Source organism: Silurus meridionalis, chromosome 29 (assembly GCF_014805685.1).
Source record: "Silurus meridionalis isolate SWU-2019-XX chromosome 29, ASM1480568v1, whole genome shotgun sequence".
Lineage (NCBI taxonomy): Eukaryota > Metazoa > Chordata > Actinopteri > Siluriformes > Siluridae > Silurus > Silurus meridionalis.
The window spans coordinates 11,693,248-11,714,539 of NC_060912.1; the positions used below are offsets into that span (position 1 = coordinate 11,693,248).

The window sequence follows — 21,292 nt, forward strand, 5'->3', positions numbered from 1 at the left end:
AATCTAATAGTTTGTATTTTACCAAATGATCCATCGTCCAGTACCGATCCACCTCCTGGTAGTTGAGGACTCCTGACTTAAATACTTTAGAAGTCATTCAGGGAGTTGTTTGGGTAAATTATTCCCAGTGTGTCAAACGAGCAACACTGAATGAGGTGATGGTGATGCTGATATGGACTTAATGGTAGACAAAATTATAAAGAAAGTGCAACTCAAAAATGCAGCATTTTATAGTCTCTGAGAAACCAAAAAAAAAAAAGACAATTCCATTCAAATTGTAGCTCTTTATTGGAGTTTAAAGGCAAATCTTTACAACTTTTCGCTAATCATCTCACCCAAACCCTGAGGTGATGTGGTCCAGATGTGTCCTGCACTCAGGCTGGTGTGTATTTCCTGCATAAAAAACCTTTGAATGTCATTATAAACGCTGTATAGTTTTTATCAGCCAACACACAAAAAAAACCTCAGTAAGATCAGAACGTGTTGATTAAACCCCTCCCCCTTAACATCACAGCGTCGTTCTGTTTGGGTCGTTACATTAGCACCGTGCTGGAGATCCGGATCCTGGAGGATCTGATCCAGGTTTAAATAATAAAGTCTCGAGGGTCTACATACGCCAGCATTGTCGTCAACGTCACTAAAGTCACTTATCCAGAGCACTGAGCTGAGCCGTGACCTTCCAATCCAAAGTCTTAACCACAGAGTCACCACCTTCAATATATGTAAGATACAAGGTATCATCGTTCATAAATTCTAAGGCTGCAACTCAAATCAGAGGCACATCAAGTCCAACGTCTATTACTCGAATCATCAAGTCCTAAACTATTACTCAAAATTCACGTCCATGTCAAGCTCATAGTCAAAGTCAAAGTGTCTCAGTGTCTCCCCCGATAGAGTCAAATTGCCTGGAATACTACTCAAATCGAGTGCAAAGTCAAGTTTGAAGTCGTACGGCTGCTACTCAAATAAGTACAAAAGATTGCTAGTTTAAGCAAAGACACATCAAAAGTCTCAAAAGTCACGTTCATGTCAAATCAAAGGCACTCGACTTCTACTCCAATCAAATCCAAAGTTCAAGTCAAGAGACAAGTCGTAGGAAGTGTGGAATTGAAATCATGGTGAATCCTTGTGCTTTAAGATAAGTTTTACTCACAGCTACATGATTGTGTTGTTCTCCATGAATTCATCACACACACACACACACACACACACACACACACACCTCAATCATCAATCCCTAACACTCAGAGTAATGGACCCAAGGGTTAAAGGTCTCGTAAAGGCACTTGTTCACTTCCTGTCTGATTGTAACACACAGTTCTGAACGGTCTGGAGAAACAGTCTAATGTCTGCTTCTCGCTTCTGATTGGCCGAGGTGCAAGTCAGGAATCAGTCGTGCACCTCACTGTAGTAGTAATTTTGTGCCGTGTCGCTGAGGCTCCAGTCTCCGGCGCGGAACTCGAGGATCTCGAGCAGGAGGAGTCGAGAGAGCGAGCTAAGGCCGGGCTGCAGCAGGAAGCCGTCACGCAACAGGAAGAAGAGCTCGTCCATGCGCTCGGTGTTCACCTTCTCCAGCTGATCACCGATACGATGCAGCTGCAGCACCAGGCAGTCCACCTGGTTCAGAAAACATCATCATCAAACCCATCATGCTAACGTCATGACATGGTGAAGCAGAGGATTGTGGGTAAACAGACCTCCTCTTCGTTTTTAAGAGCGTCCGGCTGGGCGAGTCTCATCAGGCAGTCGTAGACCGGGTGAACCAGAGCCATCATCGGCATGTCGTTCACCTACACACAACAAACCCGCGCAGTTAGCATGAAGCACACGTGACTTGGTTTAGTAAAGATCTTCCGCAGTGCTACAGAACGCCACCTTGAGGTAGTCGAAGATGTTGCAGATAAAGGAGACGTAGCACACCCACTCCTGAGTGGACCTCATCCTCGTCTCCTCTCGACTCTTGAACTCCTGCTGCAGTCGGTTCAGGAGGTGACGCCGGAACACGCTGCTGCTGTTCTGCTTCGCCTCCGTCTGCAGAGGACGTCGACAAGATTACAAAATAACTCCTACCTACACAAATCCTGGTCTGTTTTAGCCAATACCACTTTTCATTCACGTTTACCTGGATGATGGTGAAAGACATGCGTCCGGCCTCTTTGCTGAACACCTGATCCTTCAAAGACTGGTCCACGATGATGTTACACACCATCTCCAAATCCACCGACCCTGGATCTGACACACAATAATACACAAGAAACATCTGGATAATACTGCTGTGACTGGAGAAGCGGCTCCATTACAGAAGTCCACACAAGTCACGAAGGTCTGCAGCACAAACCTTTAAGAGCTGTTCTAAGCAGTTTCTGTGTCTCCGGGTCGAAGGACTGGATCTTGTATTCCTCTTTGGACGAGTCCTCCATGGTGCTCAGTGTCTAAGAACCGGGACACACACACACACACACACACACACACACACACACACACTTTTAAGAAGTTTTCCTCTCTAGCTCGAAGGACCATATAAGGAGTTTCACTATCTGGTGTGCGCTGATCAGGGGATTGTATTTGCCCCAGCGCATCAGTAAAAACACGGTACAGGGTTCAGAACACAAACTTTACTGGGTATAGAATTGATCGTATTTGAGGTGATTCTTGTTGTCTTCTGGTAGCTGCTGTTCGGTAGGTTTGCGTGATCTGAATGCATGCTGAAAGACCACTGCTGAGTGACAGGTTGCATGATGTCAGCGTTCTGGCCGTTCTATACTCTTGATGGAGAAGGTGCACTGTGATGTCAGTGGTAACTTGTCATGCTTCTACTGGTGAAGCGTGGAATTAAAACTGAATGGGAATTTTATACAGAGTTTGTAGTAATAAAATTACATAAAAATGTTTGAAAAACTATTTTATTATTGTATTATTAATTTAAAGTAGTAAATAAAACATTTATCACAAGTCATTCTTAATTGTTGTTATGTTTACAGTACAGTATATGCACAATTCCCCTTGTAAAAGGAACCATCAAAAGAAGAGTCAAAACCTCGCCATCCCAATGTAACTAAAATCCGAGCCAACAAAGTTTCTCCTTACACACAGATGATTACACTGCAAACTGTTCACACATAGTGTAACTGTGCAGGCTGTTTGTTTAACTAACTAACTAACTAACTAACTAACTAACACACACACACACACTAAACTTACCCATCAGTAATCTTCATCTTCATCGTCTCTGAACTCCGACGTTTTACTTCCTCTTTACTCGGATGACTGATTTGGGGCTGTGTCCCAATCCGCGCGCTTGTGCCCTAATCCTGCTCCCTACTTCCGTTCCGTCTTTAATGCCGTGTTCCAAACCGTAACTTTTCGAATAAAGACGAATTACCAACAAACAGCAACAGCGGCCATGTTGTAATGACGTCATCTCGCCTTACCTGAGTACTCCACTAGGTGGTGTAGCCACAGGAGTCAAATACAAAATATTTCTATTTAAAAATCTGGATTTAACCATCTACTGAATATCAGAGGTGGAAAGGTGGGTTTGTGTTGGCGGTTATGTAGTTTGCTGATTTCACTGCTATCTTTGGCATTTTGTTTTATTTTTTAACTTTATTCATGTTTGGTTTGATTGTAAAATAACTGTTTAATAATCCCACAGTGGCTTAATATTTATGAATACATTCTTTAGCTGGAAACCCCTCCCCAACAAACTAATCAACAGTGTAACAGTTTTATCTCAGTGTCTGATAAGATGCACCAGTTGTCCACTTTTTCAGGGAATGCTGGCTGGAAAACTTTTCATTTTTTCATCAGAACATGAGGCTGCTGTACAAAGCTCTCATCGCCGTAACCAGAACGCAAAAACGCTAAACACGTTCTGGGCAAAAATGGCTAGATTATTTATAATAACTGTAGCTTTGCTTGTGGGTCATGTATTTACTGTAGGTCTGATACTCTGAGAGTTGTGGTAATTAGAGTAGAAATCGTACAGCTGTGTTCACATTAAACACTTACTTCCTAAGAAATGAAATGATACAGATTGAACACAGTTTGCTGAAGTAACTTGAGGGAAAATGAGACTTCTGATTACGGGTTACTTATTAAAAGGTTGGAGGGTTCAAGTGGCAGTACCATCAAGCTGCCAGTTTTGGGCCCTTGGGCAAGGCACTTAATCTTCTCTGCTCCAGGGGTGCTGTACCATGGCTGACCCTGCACTCTGACCCCAACACGCTGGAAGTGGAAGCTCAGTGGTTACAAAAATAAGGCTCTGGGTAATAAATTGGAAGGTCTGGGTTTAAACCCCAGCACTGTCAATCTGCCACTGTTTGGTCTTTAAACAAGACTGTGCTCTGACCCTGATAAACTGGGGTATGTGGAAACTTGGAAGTTGGCTCAGTGGCACAGCCTCCAGGTGACCAATTGAAAGGTTTCGGGGTTACTGGCACTGTACTGCAGTTGGGCCCTTCGAGCAAGGCCCTTACCCCTCTGTGCATGGTGTAGCGTATGTGAGACAATTCAAAGCCTCTTTCTTTCTAGCTAGATAACGAAGAGGCACACAGAAAACAAAGCCATTAAAAAGATCTATGGAGAACTTTAAATGAATCCATGAAAAAACCATGAAGTACACTGGATTTATTGTGTAATAAAAAAACATTAAGTAAATACTTTAAGGCACCAACCCTCACACACAATCTAATACGTAACATGCAAAAGGTTTAAAAAAAAAACAGAAGTAGTGAGAGATACATTCAGGAAATGGTACACAGTTGTTACCATGTGACGTATGTCATGTGACATGCAGCACTGATTTTATTCCTATTAGATTATTTATTCCTATGAGGGTAGCTAGATAGCTAACAACATGATGAGCGTCAGCAGTGTAGGAGAAACCAGAACAATGGCACGACCTAGAAATGAATCTAAAATCCCACAGTTAGCGTTTAAGTGCTGACCAATAAGAACAACCTTTTAAAAAATTAAATAAATCTTAAGATAAAATATCTCACGTAATAATATTCATGCAGTGAAATGATTTATGATCGTCATATAAACACTAACATCAGAACACAACCAACGTGTTCATTGTAACATTGTGTTTCAAACGTAGATGACTGAACTTGAACGTTTTTTTACAAATTTGCTCGTCTTTGTAAAAAATTGCATTGCGAGTTTAAAATGTTGACTGAACAAAAATGCATTTACAGCAATAAAAACCCCAAATCAGCGCATGAGTAATGCAGGATTTCCACAAACGTATCATGGAGTTGATCTGACCAAACAAAACACACGCTTTCATTATATACTATACGCCATAAGTATTGGGACACCTGACTTTTCCAGCCATTTGTGGTTCCTCTCCAAACATTCCACACAAACACAGAGGAATACAAATCTAGTAGCATTAAATGTCCAATTGACTTTATCTAGAAGACCCAAAACCTGATCCAGCACAAAGCCCAGCTCCATGAAGATTGGAAGTGTGTGGAAGACATCCTTTTGGGATAAACTCCAGGCCTCCTCACCTCACCCCCATCAGTCCGGACTTTACCAACACCTTTGTAGCTGAATGAAATCTCCATAAAATCTAGAGGAACATCTCAGAAGATTGGAGGTTGGTCTAAGAGCAAATGGAGACTAAATGTGGAATGGGATCTTCAAAAAGAAGCAGGTCAGGTGTCCACAAACTTTTGACCGTATAATAAACGGATAAACTAAAACAAGCTAGAAGCCGCTCACACCGTTTCGGCTGAAATAAATATAAAACCTGTAGGCACTCGTTAGCGTAGAGAGAAGATACCAGCTGATCGCGTTTAAATACAAACGTCAGAAGTGTTTCAGGGTTGATTTTAAAAACAGATATAAAACTATGAGGTACTGTATATTTGTATGTGTGCGTATAGAGTAAACAAGCTCCCTGACCCTCCTATACAGTGCAAAAACAGTCAACAATTAAGCCCCGCCCACTCCTCCATATTAACTCTACACATCTAGGTGTGTAGGAACGTCGGCCGATCTTCAATGTATCCTTTTTTTTTTTTTACAGATTTATCAAGATATCTGAGGTAAATGTTGATGTTGCGGATGTATTTGTGTAGTTTTTGTGTCATTTTGCGTAATTCTTCCATACTTTCCTGGTAACCAGTTTGCTAAATTGCTAGAGTTCTCCTAGCAACAATCTGACCAATTTTTTTTTTTTTGCTAGCATCCTGATCTCAAAACCAAACGATTAAAAAATTACAATACATCCGTTAAAATGAACAGTTCCTACATGCACGTTCTGATCAACTTTTAGCAGGAGAATCCAGGTTTTCTTCTTGACTGTTCAGCACCTTTTCCTCAGGCTGGAGATGGTGTTTGTGAAGAACTCGTACCAGAAGAAGGTGAGACCGGTGGACATGGCTGCCTTGATCAGGCTGGGAGAGAGACCTTTGAAGAAGGCGGCGAGTCCTTCCTCTTGAGCGATGCGCACCATGCAGTCCACCAACCCGCGGTACGTCCGGACCTGCCCAGGAAATGAATAACATCACATCAGAAACTCTGCATCTCTGATAGCTTCCACTTTTTTTTAATAAAGTGTTAGCTAACACTAGCTCAGATTTCCTGCTAGCTGCATTAGCATGATTGAGTTGAACATCTCTAAATGGTGTACAGTATCTTCTCGGTGTAAATAACCCATGCAGGTGGCTGGAGGAGTCTTTAAGTCTCTCACCTCTCCAAAGTGCTGCCTGGCCTCCTCAAACCCGCTGACCTGCAGTCTCTTTTTAAAAAGGTCGAAGGGGTAGGTCAGGGTTTTACTGATGACTCCCGCCACGCTGCCACTCACGAGGGTCTGCAGTCCACCTGTGAGGAGCAGGACACGCCTCTTTCACTTTCAATTCTCTTCAGGCAAAATACAGCTTTCTCATTGGCTGATTAGCTGCCGTCTGAGAGTTATGTTCTTCTATTACAAAACTGAGACCAGTTCTACATTGGTTTCTATATAATGTAAATATTATGTAACAGTAATGAAACGTGAACGCTCCACCCTATCACTGCATAAAGCATAGCTCCACCTCCTGTCATTATTGAAATAAGCTCCACCCCTGTCACAAAATACATCGTAGCTCCACCCCTTTCACTATATAAAACAAGGCTCCATCAACCGTAGCTCACTGACCTTTAGACGTCCTTCCATCACGCTCCATCAGCTTCTTGAGGATGTTGTAGCTAAAGAACTGGAGACCAGCGTAGGGGAACACAGCCACCACTGTTGGAGTGAGGCCTCTGTAGAAGGTGAGCGCCCCCTCCTGGATGTACATGGTGCTCACCGCATGACGGAGGTTCCTGTAAACCTGCTCACGGGGGAGAACACGACCATGATGTCACTGCAGCTTTCAGGTAGTACTGGTGGTCATTAGAGTGTGTGTGTCAAAGAGAGAGAGAGAGAGAGAGAGAGAGAGAGAGAGAGAGAGTGTGTGTGTGTGTGTGTGGTACCTTGGGTTCTCCCTGAGCAGCAAAGCGTGTGCGGAGTGTGTCGAGCGGCTGGCAGGCCACGGTAGCAGAACATGCGGCCATTCCTCCACACAGGAAGTGAACGCCGGCTGCTTGGCTGCTATAGGACGTGCTATTATGGACGAGCTCAGTGAGCGACTGGAAACTGGCAAACTATCTCACACACATATACACACAAATACACACACACACACACACACACACACACACACACACACAACAAAAAGATTAACACAAAGGAAGACATCCAGAACAGTGACCATCACATCCAGAGGTTCTTATTAAACATCTCAGTCCAGACTGGAGGTCTTCTGCAAAGTCATTCCACTAGACTTTGGAGACGTGGCTGTGGGGGTTAGTGATCATACAAGAGCATTAGTAAGACCAGACTGTGATGTTGGAAAAGGTAAGGAGTTCCATTTCATCCCAAAGGTGTTGAGTAGGGCTGGGTCAGTGGATCAGGGGGGTTAGGTCAGGAAGTCAGTGGATCAGGGTGGTTAGGTCAGGGGGTCAGTGGATCAGGGTTGCACATGCTCACACCACTTCACTTCCTGTTGTGTGTTTTGTTCACCTGCACGGCTCCGTAACAGACAGAGAGCATCTGAGCGGCGACGTGACCTTTCCAGAACGCTGAGATTCCCTCTTCTACCAGAATGCAACGCCATGCCTGCATTATGCTGCTGTACTTTCCCTGAGGCCTGGAGGACGAAACACGCTCCACCTGCAGCTACACACACACACACACACACACACACACACACACATTACTATTATTAATATTATTATATCCCCAGCTGATTGAACTTCAGTGCAGGCATGATGTTACCTGGAAGCGGATCTTTAGCACGTCCAGTGGGCTGATGATGGCGCGGGTCACGAGGCCTGCTAACGACCCGGCCAGAGCCGCATCCTCAGGGGAGAGGGTGTTACTGCCTGGGTCATACCCCACCATCACGCCTTCTACACCTGAACTGATCACACACACACACACACACACACACACACACACACACACACACACACACACACACAATCACCACCTCCTCAATCATTATAACAATCAACACATCCTTCAACACCACCACAATTATCGCTATAACCAGCGCCACCACCTCCACCAATCACCACCACCACCATCATCATCATAACCACCACCTCCTCCATCATCGCCACCACTACTACAGCATCATAACCACCACCACCATCACCACTACAATAATCTCGATCACCACCACCAATATAAACCACCATCACCTCGTCCATCACTACCACCATTATCATTACCATCACCACCACCACCACCACTACAATCATCTCCATCACCACTACCATTATAGACCACCGTCAGCTCCATCTCCTCCATCACCACCACCACTACCACTATCACCACCCCCTCTCCTCTATCACTACCACCATCAACAATACCACCATATGATCGTTATTATCACCACAACGTTCTATCCTTCTGAGATCTCTCTCTCTCTCTCACACACACACACACACACACACACACACACACACACACACACACACACACTGACCTTTATTGTTGTACTGGGAGGGGACTGGGAGAAGATGTGTGTGTTCCTGAGTTCTGCTGTTATTTGACTTTAGCTCTGACATTTCTCTCCTGAAGCTCCGCCATGTTGGAGCACCGGCATGAACGTCCGCTAAACTGAAACTTATTCACCACACCCGCATTCCTACAAACCCCGCCCATAGAGCTCTGATTGGCCAATACTCTCATGCCTATAACGAATCAACCGATGGAACTGTCGCTGTTACCATAAGCAACCATGACCCTTAGCGGAAGTGTATCCTTTTTTTTTTTTTTATTAAAATACATGTAAAAGGAAAAACGGAAAAAAGAAAGAATAAACATGAAATATTTCCCAAATTAATTAAAAATAAACAAACGTGTGAAAAAAACACGAAAAATCGCACGACGACGCAAATAAATAAGAAGTGACGTCAGCATGAATACGGGCGGATTTTGCTGTCCGTCGGTTTTATGTGTCGTAGTTTTCGGTGGTCGCAGGATTAGTTCCTAACCTTCTATTTTACACACACACACACACACACACACACACACACACACACACACACACACACACAAATATTATTAAATAGACAACAAATATATACAAATATATACATATATATATGAATATATATAATTATAAATAGAATGAAATTGTTAAAATACGCAACACATAAAATAAACAAAATATATATAAAAATATATATGTAATAATTTAATAACAAAAATATATATTTTTAAAGTTTATAATGTACTTAAAGCGCAGTGTGGCCGCTCCTGAATGGTCAATAAAATTGTCAAACCCGGAAGTGTGTTGCTTTAAATTGGGTCCGGATTACTTTGTAGGAGCCCTTCATGAAATACAGCCATGAAGCACAAATACTAGTGCACTTTATAGAGCTGTGTTAGATTTGGGACACGACTTGGGACCGGAAGTGTCGTCAGCAGCCTTTGAACAGTGTGTGATGTGTGTGTGTTAAACTGAAACACATGGAGTTCACTGTGTGGAATAAAGTTTTAATCTTCCTCCTGTTTCACTTCCTGGATTTAACTGTGTGTTTTGAACAGAACAACGGCGGCTGGTAAACACACACACACACACACACACACACACATCTAGACTCTGGGCACTAGAATAAACCAATTCATTCAAATAGGTTTCCATAGCAATAACTCATTCCCACTGTGTGTGTGTGTGTGTGTGTGTGTAGGAGCTGGACTCCAGTCTTGCTGATGAAGGAAGCTGCAACATTGACGTCAGAGACGCTGCAACAATCACACACAGACAGTTTCTACAAGAGTGAGACACACACACACACACACCTGTCCGTCTGTCACTATCAGGTTACTAAGTAAGGTGTGTGTGTGTGTGTTGACAGATATGCCTACTCGAAGCCTGTGATACTCAGAGGACTAACAGACAACACAGTGAGTTCATGTTCACACACACACACACACACTCTTATTTGGTATATTTTGCTTGCACCTGCAACCTGCCCTCGGATATGTTTTCTATTAACATGTCCTCTGATTGGCTGATTTTGGCGTCATGTCCTCTGATTGGTCTGATTTTGGCGTCATGTCCTCTGATTGGCTGATTTTGTCGTCATGTTCTCTGATTGGTCTGATTTTGGCGTCATGTTCTCTGATTGGTCTGATTTTGGCGTCATGTTCTCTGATTGGTCTGATTTTGGCATCATGTTCTCTGATTGGTCTGATTTTGTTGTCATGTTCTCTGATTGGTCTGATTTTGGCATCATGTTCTCTGATTGGTCTGATTTTGGCGTCATGTGCTCTGATTGGCTGATTTTGTTGTCATGTTCTCTGATTGGTCTGATTTTGGCATCATGTCTCTGATTGGCTGATTTTGTTGTCATGTTCTCTGATTGGTCTGATTTTGGCGTCATGCCTTCTGATTGGTCTGATTTGTAGAAATTCCGGTTCCTGTGTTCCAAGCAAAGTCTGCTAAAGGAGTACCAGGACAAAACAGTCCGCCTGAGCACAGCCAACACACACTCCTACAGGAAAGGTACATACACACAAACACACACTCAGTTTTACACACAACTATAGCACAAACACAGTGTGTTCTGAATGTGTGTGTGTGTGTGTGTGTGTGTGTAGTGGACGTGCGGTTTGAAGAGTTTGTGACGTTGCTGTTGAGTCCTCAGTCTGAAGACACCTTGGGCAGCGGTTAGTGTTTTTCACACACACACACACACACACACACACACACACACACACACACACACACACCCCTAAATGAACATGCTCTACCTTCAGCTGACGTGTTCCATGTCCTTATTTGATATTGATTGCGTGTGTGTGTGTGTGTGTTGCAGATACTCTCTACTTCTTTGGTGATAATAACTTCACCGAGTGGCATTCTCTGTTTGAGGAGTACAACTCACCACCATACAGCCTGCCACACACCAGCCCTGCCTACAGCTTCGGCATCGCAGGTATATACACACACACACACACACACACACACACACACACACACACACACAGAGATGAAAGACACACATGTTCTCTTTTGCTGTATCTGGTTCAGGTCCAGGTACAGGTGTTCCCTTCCACTGGCACGGTCCAGGATACTCCGAGGTCATCTACGGCAGAAAGGTGTGTGTGTGTGTGTGTGTGTGTGTGTGTGTGTTTTCAATAGACATATGGAATCTGGACTTAGCTGTAACACTGTGTGTGTGTGTGTGTGTGTGTGTGTGTGTGTGTGTGTGTGTGGCGTTGGTTCCTGTATCCTCCTGATCAGGCCCCAGAGTTCCACCCAAATCACACCACCCTGTCCTGGGTCACACACTCATACCCAAACCTAGAGGAACACAACACACCCCTGGAGTGTACCATTAGGCCGGGAGAGGTGAACGAACACACACACACACACACACTCACTCACTCACTCACACACACACACACTCACTCACACACACACACACACACACACACACACACACACACACACACACACACACACACACACACACACACACACACACACACACACTCTCTTTCTCACTCTCAAAGAAAAGCCCAGCAACATATTTCATCTGCATTATTGCTGAAGGTCAATAAAGAGCCCTGTGTGTGTGTGTGTGCCAGGTCCTGTATTTTCCAGATCGATGGTGGCATGCTACACTGAATCTAGACACCAGTGTTTTCATTTCCACCTTTTTGGGTTGAACATCCTCACCCTCCTCCTCTACAAAAGGACCAATCAGGTTCCTCAAATCCTGAAATAATTTTTCCAGCACCAATCAGAATTCCTCCTTCAGAGCTTCATTAAAGACCAAGAAGGACCACGAGTGAACAAACAGACCAAATCAGATCTCCTTGTCTTGTGACCTCATAACCCCAAGAGGACCAATCGGAGTGGAGCAGTGACTGAAGAATTCCCCGTGTCCTCCTGAAACGAACGTGAATTTATTCTGAAAATGACGTGATAATAAACGTGATGATTTCACAGACGGTGTGTTTCTTTTATACTTCACCCCATGTTTTTTTGGAATTGAAACACATCCATCATGTGTATGAAAAGTAGTTTATTAAACACACACACACACACACTCGGCTCCTTCTCACTGTGTGTAGAGGAAGTTCACTGCTACATAATATTATACATGTGATATATTTATAGTGTGAAATGTAGAAACTGGAACATCTTCATGTCCTACAGAAGTCCCAGGTGAAAGGGAAATGACTGTACATGTGCGTGTGGAGACTCTGTGCTTTACTGCCATTCAAACGCCAAATCCGTCCAATCAGAGAGCAGTTTCATGATGAGGTCACTTCCTCCAGACCAGTTCTCCTGCGATGTAGGTCTCCCAGACTGTCAGCGCGTCGTCCAGTAGGACCAAATCTGCACACAGTGTCATTTACACTCATGATTATAGTGAGTGTGTGTGTATAATAATATAAAACACACACACACACACACACACACTTACCTGCATCTGCACCGTACTTTAGTGTCCCCTTCCTGTGGCTGATCCCCAGCAGCTGAGCTGCATGCAGAGACGCAGCGTCCAACGCTGCCTCCACTGTACATCCTGCACACACACACACACACACACACACACACGGACATATATAACATATCAGGAATTTCTCCTATGATTTGATTATGGGATTATTTAAAACACACACACGTACCGGAGGCCTGTTTAAAATGTCTCACACACATGTCCATGGTGGCGATGCTGCCGCTCAGCGTCTTAGTTCCTGCACAAATAAACCTCTCGTTAAAGGGGCGTGGCCTGTGCATCGTTTTTATGAGGAGAGGCGTGGCCTGTTTGTAGTGTGTGTGTGTGTGTGTGTGTGTGTGTGTGTATGTGACCTGCTACGTAAGCATGTAGTCCCTGTATGTGGATTTCTTGCTGCCCCAGTGTGTGTCTGCCTGCAGGAAGCCCCATCGCTGTAACTGCATCAGTCACCAAAACCAACCCTGTAACACACACACACACACACACACACACACACACACAGACACACACAGACACACACACAGAGTAATGGTGGGCTGTATATAACTGTGTGTGTGTGTGTGTGTGTGTGTGTGTGTGTGTGTGTGTGTACCTGCAGGGTGAGCTCTGTGTGCGATCCTCAGTGCAGCGGGGTGTGTGTGTATGCCGTCAGCAATCATACCGTAATACACAGTGCGACCTGCAGGCACACGGTCACTCGTCAGCAGTCCCACAATGCCCGGGTCTCTGTGATGGAACTGTACACACACACACACACACACACACACACACACACACACACACACACACACACACACGTGTGGTATATTTTAAAGACTACTACCATCTGTTAGTCAGTATAACCTTGAAAAATGGTGTGTGTGTGTGTGTGTGTGTGTTCCTCACAGGTAGCATGGCATTGAACAGGTGTGTGATGAATGACGCTCCGTTCAGGACGGCCTCCTCAGCCTGAGCGAGATCAGCCATGGAGTGACCTGATCAACACAAAACCAATCACAATAAAACATTCCACAGTGTGTGTGTGTGTGTGTGTGTGTGTGTGTGTGTGTGTGTGTGTGTGTTTACCCAGTGACACCGTGATGCCCCTTCGTGCCAGCTCACAGATCGCCGGGCCGCTACTAGGGAGCTCTGGTGCCAACGTAACCATGGCAACGTTCTCCAGCTGCCCGTAGGTCTCAAGCAGGTCGGCCACGCCCCCTTTGGAAAAAGAGCGAAGAAAGCGAGGAGGGTGAGCGCCTTTTTTCTCCTCACTGATAAATGGACCCTCGAGATGAAGACCTGAGAGAGAGAGATGATGTATAAAGCACTGAATGTCTGAGGTAAATTTTGTTCCATTATGATCCTCCACGTCTACACCAATTAAAAGGTGCAGGATGTTTATTGGTACCTCAAATAATGACGATACCAGCAGGGGGCAGCGTTTTCTCTTACAGCCCCACAGAACAGCACACATCAACAATAATGAGAGAGAAACCTATAATATTTACACTCACCAAGCACTCCAGCTCCATCTGCTCCCCCATCCTTCACCTTTACCTGAGGAATCACCTACACACACACACACACACAGGTTAAAGTCCAGGTGTATAAGGTGTAAGTGTGTGTAAGAGCAGAGCGAGCACCGAGCCTGACCTGGTGATAAATATCAGGGGGAGACGTCACCAGTGTGGGGCAGAAGGACGTGACGCCATGTTCCAGAATCCTCTTGGCCACCAGAGCCACGCCCCCTGTGATGTCATCAGTGGCCTGCGAGAAGTCAATGCCGTATCCACCTACCAAAGTCGAGCAGAAGACAGAGTAACGTCACGTCACAACGCGTCACAATGAATCAGGATGTGTGTGTGTGTGTGTGTGTGTGTGTGTGTGTGTGTGTGTGTTACCGTTGATCTGCACGTCGATGAATCCGGGGGCGATGATTTTATTCCCACAGTCGACTTTTCGGTCTGCAAAACCCTGCTCTTCAAAGAACAGCTTCTCCGGGTTCAAGATCTTTCCATCACGCACCCACAGGTCCTCTCTCCACACACACACACACACACACACACACACACACAATCATGAAAAGACCACTCACATGATCATTCTATTGTGTGTGTGTGTGTGTGTGTATATATACCTCTCCAGATGATGGTCTCTGAGGATCCTGCAGTTGACAAACTGAGTGATGGAGGCATCAGACACACTCTTGTTGGACGGCATCTTTCAGAAATTCCTCAGAGCAGCGTGTAGAGGAACGACTCGATGTGTCCTGACGTGATCTGCTGACTTCTGAAGTTCCTGAGTCCTGAAAAGACTGCAAAACACACACACACACACACACACACACACACACACTCAGACAATCTGTCTCTGAAACACACCTTGTTGACTTTGACCAGCTTGAAGATCTTTCAGGGTGATAAAAGTTCACAGCTGTGACAGTCACACTTTTAACTAATGTACATGGAAATCTACAGGTCGAACATGAAAACACACACACACACTTACCGTTAACTCATCACTGCATGAAGCTGAAAACCCGTACACACACACACACACACACACACACACACACACACACACACACCGTTAACAGGAAGTGAAGTGCGCATGTGCACGTCACGCGCCGGTCAGCTGAGAGAGTGCACCCTATCTAGGGCACTTGGTGTAAAGGGAACAGTGGAGCACGTGAGGAACTACTGAGATGATTCCTGTCACAATAAAAAGCAGGCTCACGTGAACACGTTCCTCCGAGAGCGCAGGCGCGTCACGTCACTCGGCGTAAATTTCATTTAACAGTGGGGGCAATAAATATAAAATAAATATAAAATTTCTCATCAGTAATTTTTGAAGGAGACACAAATAATACTCAAATTGTACTTATAAAGACACTGTCCCCACAGTGAAACACTGCTTTTATCGTTATTATTGTAGCATGGAGACTTTATGACGTCATTATGGTTATTTTCAAAGTTTTTCTCAGGTTCAATGACAAAGCAAAACAAGGAATTAAAAAAAAGGTTTAAAATTTTATTTAAAATTAATGAAGACACTTAAGAACAGAATAGAAATTGATTATAAAATTACAGTGTGGTCAGTTCAGATGTAGCACAGTGCTCATTTAGTAAATGCACAGATAAACAACATGCTCATTGTGTGTTAATGTTAAATTAACATTATACCAATTCATCCCACATAAAACACTACATGAGAAACGGCTTTGGTGTGTTAGTGTCAGTGCACTATGCTACAAGCTACTGTAAACAAGCTAACATTCACTAGATAAGTGATATTTTAATCACTAATAAAGCAGATTCATGAAAAATTACATCCGTAATCAGCATTTTTACTGCAACTAATTTATGAATGAGTCTAAATCATCTACATTAAAGAGAATCGCTTTATTTAAAGTGAATAAAATACACTAGTTAATGGAGTTGAACATTAATTGAGCCGCAGACACACACCTGACTCGTGTGTGTAGAGAAGGTGAGATGAACCGCACACCTGACTCGTGTGTGTAGAGAAGGTGAGATGAACCGCACACCTGACTCGTGTGTGTAGAGAAGGTGAGATGAACCGCACACCTGACTCGTGTGTGTAGAAGGTGAGATGAACACACACCTGACTCGTGTGTGTAGTGAAGTTGAGATGAACCGCACACCTGACTCGTGTGTGTAGTGAAGTTGAGATGAACCGCACACCTGACTCGTGTGTGTGTTGAGTAGGTGAGATGAACCGCACACCTGACTCGTGTGTGTGTAGTGAAGGTGAGATGAACCGCACACCTGACTCGTGTGTGTGTAGAGAAGGTGAGATGAACCGCACACCTGACTCGTGTGTGTAGAGTAGGTGAGATGAACCGCACACCTGACTCGTGTGTGTAGTGAAGGTGAGATGAACCGCACACCTGACTCGTGTGTGTTGAGTAGGTGAGATGAACCGCACCTGACTCGTGTGTAGAGAAGGTGAGATGAACACACCTGACTCGTGTGTGTGTAGAGAAGGTGAGATGAACCGCACACCTGACTCGTGTGTGTGTAGAAGGTGAGATGAACCGCACACCTGACTCGTGTGTGTGAGAGGTGAGATGAACCGCACACCTGACTCGTGTGTGTGTAGTGAAGGTGAGATGAACCGCACACCTGACTCGTGTGTGTAGAGAAGGTGAGATGAACCGCACACCTGACTCGTGTGTGTGAGAGGTGAGATGAACCACACCTGACTCGTGTGTGTAGAGAAGGTGAGATGAACCGCACACCTGACTCGTGTGTGTAGAGTAGGTGAGATGAACCGCACACCTGACTCGTGTGTGTAGAGAGGTGAGATGAACCGCACACCTGACTCGTGTGTGTGAGTAGGTGAGATGAACCACACCTGACTCTGTGTGTGTAGAAGGTGAGATGAACACACCTGACTCGTGTGTGTAGAGAAGGTGAGATGAACCGCACACCTGACTCGTGTGTGTGTAGAGAAGGTGAGATGAACCGCACACCTGACTCGTGTGTGTGTGTAGTGAAGGTAAGATGAACCGCACACCTGACTCGTGTGTGTAGTGAAGGTGAGATGAACACACACCTGACTCGTGTGTGTGTAGGTGAGATGAACACACACCTGACTCGTGTGTGTGTAGAGCAGGTGAGATGAACCGCACACCTGACTCGTGTGTAGAGAAGGTGAGATGAACCGCACACCTGACTCGTGTGTAGAGAAGGTGAGATGAACCGCACACCTGACTCGTCTGTGTAGAGTAGGTGAGATGAACCGCACACCTGACTCGTTGTGTGTAGTGAAGTTGAGATGAACCGCACACCTGACTCGTGTGTGTGTGTAGAGAAGGTGAGATGAACCGCACAACTGACTCGTGTGTGTGTAGAGAAGGTGAGATGAACCGCACACCTGACTCGTGTGTGTAGAGAAGGTGAGATGAACCGCACACCTGACTCGTGTGTGTAGTGAAGTTGAGATGAACCGCACACCTGACTCGTGTGTGTGTAGAGAAGGTGAGATGAACCGCACACCTGACTCGTGTGTGTAGAGAAGGTGAGATGAACCTCACACCTGACTCGTGTGTGTGTGTAGAGAAGGTGAGATGAACCGCACACCTGACTCGTGTGTGTAGAGAAGGTGAGATGAACCTCACACCTGACTCGTGTGTGTTGAGTAGGTGAGATGAACCGCACACCTGACTCGTGTGTGTGTAGAGAAGGTGAGATGAACCGCACAACTGACTCGTGTGTGTGTAGAGAAGGTGAGATGAACCGCACACCTGACTCGTGTGTGTAGAGAAGGTGAGATGAACCTCACACCTGACTCGTGTGTGTGTGTAGAGAAGGTGAGATGAACCGCACACCTGACTCGTGTGTGTAGAGAAGGTGAGATGAACCTCACACCTGACTCGTGTGTGTGTAGAGAAGGTGAGATGAACCGCACACCTGACTCGTGTGTGTGTGGAGAAGGTGAGATGAACTGGGAAAGCAGACTGCGGTTTAGCAGCCGCACTTTGTTTAGTGTTGCGCGTCTAATCGTGCAATACGGTACGGGTGGTGGGAGGGGTCAAAATACATGTAAAGACGCTTGAGAAAGGCGTTTCCGTTATAAAAAAGACAGTGCATTTTCAATCTTGTTCCACATTCAAACACTCATAAAACATTTTCCTTTAAAAGTCTCTTTATAGGTTTTCTCAATCTTTCACATAATTTTTATTTAGATTGTCTCTGTCTCAGTCTGTTTCTGTCTTTAGTGTGAATGTGGAACATGAGGTTTGGAGTGATTTTGCCTTCACTTTTCTCAAAAACTCTACAGTAAAATCACTGGAAATTTAAGACTATAATAGACAGGGAGACTCTAAATATGAATTATTAAAAATATTAAGCAAACCTATAAAAATGTTTTATAAGTGTTTGATAATGGAACATGATTGAAAATGCAATGAGATTTAGAATGAATTTGCCTTTACCTTTTCTCAAAAACTGTACAGTAAAATTACTTGAAATGTTGCAGAATAATAGACAGGGACACCATAAATAAGAATTTTTTGAGCAAACCTATAAAAAAAAAAGGTTTTATGAGTGTTTGAATATGGAACATGATTGAAAATGCAGTGATGCTTGGAGTGAATTTGCCTTCACTTTTCTCCAAAACTCCACAGTAAAATGAGTTGAAATATAACAGAGTAATAAACAGGGACACTGTAAATAAGAATCATTTGTAATTGAATTCCCTCGGATGGGATTTACGCCCATGCGTGCCACGGCTTGGCTTTCATAGCGGTGAGAGCCAAGCCGACTCGACTTGGGAGTCGACTCTTTTCCGCGAACCGATTCTCCTCGTCAGTGTGGAAACGTGAAGGCGTTTTCACCTCGGAGTGCTGACGTGATGTGTATCCATGTGTTGTCTCACTCTTTCCATTTTCAGCTCCAGTCATGTAGTCGAGTTAAAGTCGATCCACACAGTAAAATGTGACTTCAGTAAAAGTGTCCGTTTAAACCTTCACTTAAATAAAAGTACAAAAGATTTTGCCTTCAAATGTACTTCAGTATCCAAAATAGTGATTTATTATAACTATAATGTTCATATATAAGATTCTTCACTTAATCATCTCAGTTTCTGTGTAAAGACTCGAATGTGACTCTCAGCACACTGATCTATTAATAGAAAGATATTAATGACTCAAACACTGATTGATTTCTGTTACAATAATCATGAACACAAAACCTTATTTTCTACTACTTCAGTAAAAACGTGTAAATGAGGTCACGTGTGTTGTGGTGAGTTTGAGTCTGGAGTTTCTTCATCATTTATTCCTCTCTAAATGTTCTGCTTGATGTTGAACTGATGCTGAACTGTATGTTGGTGATCAGATCACGTGTAAAACAGAGCGTGCGCTCGATCCTGATTGGTGAATCGCTGCGTGTTTCAGCAGTTACGTTTTTATCCTCATTCATAAAAAGGACTGATTTCACTAAATATAGTAAAAATATTTGACTTTGAAATGTAGTGAATTTACAGTAAAAATCTCCACAAATCGAAACTCTTCAATAAAGTTTTTCTTTTTTCATTCATCATTTAATTTAGCACATTTTAACGATTTTTTCATTTTTTTATTTTTGTAATGAATTTCAGTACCATTTTTTTAATTCAGTATTTATTTTATAAACTATCGGTTGATCAATCGATTATCGGCAGGTATGATTCAGCTTAGCGATCGTTATCGATAAAATCCACCATCAGTCGACCTCCAATTAATACCTGCTTACAGTAAACAATTTACTGTGATTGTATTTATTAAATAAAAATGTCATTAATATCAATTTATTCATTCCCTCATTTCATCATAACATACAGTCCTGATCTACAGAAAAGAAGATTTGATGTTTAATCTTATATTGTGTTGGTTGTACTTGTCTGATTTATTGCTCATATTTGTTGAATAATACAGAACAAAGAGTTTACAGAAAACAATCACAATAATAAATCGCAGAATAATAATCCATCTTTAAATAGTGCTGACGAATAAGGTTTAGTTTATTTTAATAATATATTATAATAAAAAAACATTGAGTGACAGTTATTTTATATACAATGGAAACATATACTTGTTTTAATCTGCTGTCTTTATTGGTGATTATTGTTATATATATTTATTTATTAAAGTGAACTGGACTTGGAGTGCGATGAAAATTGGTTTCCGTTTCCAACTAGTCAAAGAGTCGGCTCAAAGTGTCGGTTCAAAGAGTCGATTCAGTTTTCCGAAAGTGAAAGTGTTTCTCAGTCTCGACTCCATTTTGAGGAGCGGTTATAAAAACACAAAGATCTTCACCAGCAGCCAGAAGCGGTGAGATTCATGTCCAACAACAAGCAGTGCTGAAGAAAAGTGGGTGAGTTTTTCCTAGAAACGACTTTCTATCGGAATAATGCGTTTGTGTTTTCTCTGTAATGGAGTTTGTGGAAAGACCGCAGGGAAACTGCGCCACAGCAGCCGAAATGGAAGACAACAGTTTCTGCCCAAATTCCTCAGTTGGATTTGATGATGTTCTGAGTTTATTGAGGAGGATCTGACATGAGAACACCGGGATTGTTTGGTTGTTCCAAGCTGATCCTGGAGTTGTTGTCATGGCTCAGGATGATTTCCCGTAAACAGGAGCAGATCATGGCTTTCTAAGCGGAGGAGATACAGGAAGTGTGGAGCAGAGACATGTTCATGAAGACATGAGCTTTCCGAATTCAGTGCGGAATGCGGGATCCACTGGATCCTTTATCACAGCACGATAGATTCCTTCAGGAC

The 21,292-nt window shown here is 43.7% G+C and overlaps 5 protein-coding genes across 6 annotated transcripts in view; 2 read left to right on the top strand and 3 right to left on the bottom strand.

The window, feature by feature from the left end:
- Window positions 1-269: 269 nt before the first annotated feature.
- Window positions 270-3,389, bottom strand: mif4gdb (MIF4G domain containing b). The gene is made up of 6 exons (XM_046844104.1): window positions 3,202-3,389; window positions 2,339-2,432; window positions 2,123-2,232; window positions 1,876-2,031; window positions 1,698-1,790; window positions 270-1,617 (listed from the first exon to the last, which is right to left on the bottom strand). Exons 2-6 carry the CDS (start codon window positions 2,418-2,420, stop codon window positions 1,390-1,392), a joined length of 669 nt encoding a protein of 222 aa, XP_046700060.1. The 5' UTR covers window positions 2,421-2,432; window positions 3,202-3,389; the 3' UTR covers window positions 270-1,389.
- Window positions 3,390-4,614: 1,225 nt separating this feature from the next.
- On the bottom strand, window positions 4,615-9,531 carry slc25a19 (solute carrier family 25 member 19). Of its 2 annotated transcripts, none has more exons than XM_046844099.1 (7): window positions 9,030-9,531; window positions 8,315-8,454; window positions 8,060-8,215; window positions 7,471-7,641; window positions 7,154-7,328; window positions 6,707-6,837; window positions 4,615-6,499 (listed from the first exon to the last, which is right to left on the bottom strand). In XM_046844099.1, the coding sequence occupies exons 1-7, from the start codon at window positions 9,109-9,111 to the stop codon at window positions 6,320-6,322; spliced, it is 1,035 nt and encodes a 344-aa protein (XP_046700055.1). In that variant the 5' UTR covers window positions 9,112-9,531; the 3' UTR covers window positions 4,615-6,319. The 2 variants fall into 2 exon arrangements, with proteins under 2 accessions (XP_046700055.1, XP_046700056.1); XM_046844100.1 differs by having other exon boundaries at window positions 8,315-8,459; window positions 9,030-9,530.
- A 358-nt stretch (window positions 9,532-9,889) lies between these two features.
- On the top strand, window positions 9,890-12,506 carry jmjd8 (jumonji domain containing 8). The gene is made up of 9 exons (XM_046844102.1): window positions 9,890-10,110; window positions 10,239-10,328; window positions 10,408-10,456; window positions 10,961-11,057; window positions 11,153-11,221; window positions 11,371-11,490; window positions 11,586-11,653; window positions 11,772-11,906; window positions 12,146-12,506. The coding sequence occupies exons 1-9, from the start codon at window positions 10,019-10,021 to the stop codon at window positions 12,224-12,226; spliced, it is 801 nt and encodes a 266-aa protein (XP_046700058.1). The 5' UTR covers window positions 9,890-10,018; the 3' UTR covers window positions 12,227-12,506.
- A 64-nt stretch (window positions 12,507-12,570) lies between these two features.
- On the bottom strand, window positions 12,571-15,641 carry amdhd2 (amidohydrolase domain containing 2). The gene is made up of 12 exons (XM_046844093.1): window positions 15,514-15,641; window positions 15,143-15,319; window positions 14,907-15,043; window positions 14,659-14,798; window positions 14,520-14,574; window positions 14,092-14,304; window positions 13,912-14,000; window positions 13,619-13,763; window positions 13,380-13,487; window positions 13,196-13,264; window positions 12,991-13,092; window positions 12,571-12,902 (listed from the first exon to the last, which is right to left on the bottom strand). The coding sequence occupies exons 2-12, from the start codon at window positions 15,223-15,225 to the stop codon at window positions 12,829-12,831; spliced, it is 1,215 nt and encodes a 404-aa protein (XP_046700049.1). The 5' UTR covers window positions 15,226-15,319; window positions 15,514-15,641; the 3' UTR covers window positions 12,571-12,828.
- A 5,101-nt stretch (window positions 15,642-20,742) lies between these two features.
- The window catches only part of LOC124381845 (NLR family CARD domain-containing protein 3-like), a 65,951-nt gene continuing 65,401 nt past the window's right edge, over window positions 20,743-21,292 (top strand). The window contains 1 exon segment of the mRNA XM_046843717.1: window positions 20,743-20,885. The gene's annotated coding sequence lies outside the window, so the exon portion shown is untranslated.

Coding starts and splice junctions, on each gene's coding strand:
- mif4gdb (XM_046844104.1), bottom strand. CDS start 2,420: ATGGAGGACTCGTCCAAAGAGGAATACAAGATCCAGTCCTTCGACCCG. Junction 2,233..2,338: donor GCTTAGAACAGCTCTTAAAG/GTTTGTGCTGCA, acceptor ATTGTGTGTCAG/ATCCAGGGTCGGTGGATTTG. Junction 2,032..2,122: donor TGTCTTTCACCATCATCCAG/GTAAACGTGAAT, acceptor CGTCCTCTGCAG/ACGGAGGCGAAGCAGAACAG.
- slc25a19 (XM_046844099.1), bottom strand. CDS start 9,111: ATGTCAGAGCTAAAGTCAAATAACAGCAGAACTCAGGAACACACACAT. Junction 8,455..9,029: donor CTCCCAGTACAACAATAAAG/GTCAGTGTGTGT, acceptor TGATCAGTTCAG/GTGTAGAAGGCGTGATGGTG. Junction 7,642..8,059: donor TCTGTTACGGAGCCGTGCAG/GTGAACAAAACA, acceptor TGTGTGAGATAG/TTTGCCAGTTTCCAGTCGCT.
- amdhd2 (XM_046844093.1), bottom strand. CDS start 15,225: ATGCCGTCCAACAAGAGTGTGTCTGATGCCTCCATCACTCAGTTTGTC. Junction 14,305..14,519: donor AGATGGAGCTGGAGTGCTTG/GTGAGTGTAAAT, acceptor TCTCTCTCTCAG/GTCTTCATCTCGAGGGTCCA. Junction 12,903..12,990: donor AAAGTACGGTGCAGATGCAG/GTAAGTGTGTGT, acceptor CACTGTGTGCAG/ATTTGGTCCTACTGGACGAC.
- jmjd8 (XM_046844102.1), top strand. CDS start 10,019: ATGGAGTTCACTGTGTGGAATAAAGTTTTAATCTTCCTCCTGTTTCAC. Junction 11,058..11,152: donor CACACACTCCTACAGGAAAG/GTACATACACAC, acceptor GTGTGTGTGTAG/TGGACGTGCGGTTTGAAGAG. Junction 11,654..11,771: donor AGGTCATCTACGGCAGAAAG/GTGTGTGTGTGT, acceptor GTGTGTGTGTGG/CGTTGGTTCCTGTATCCTCC.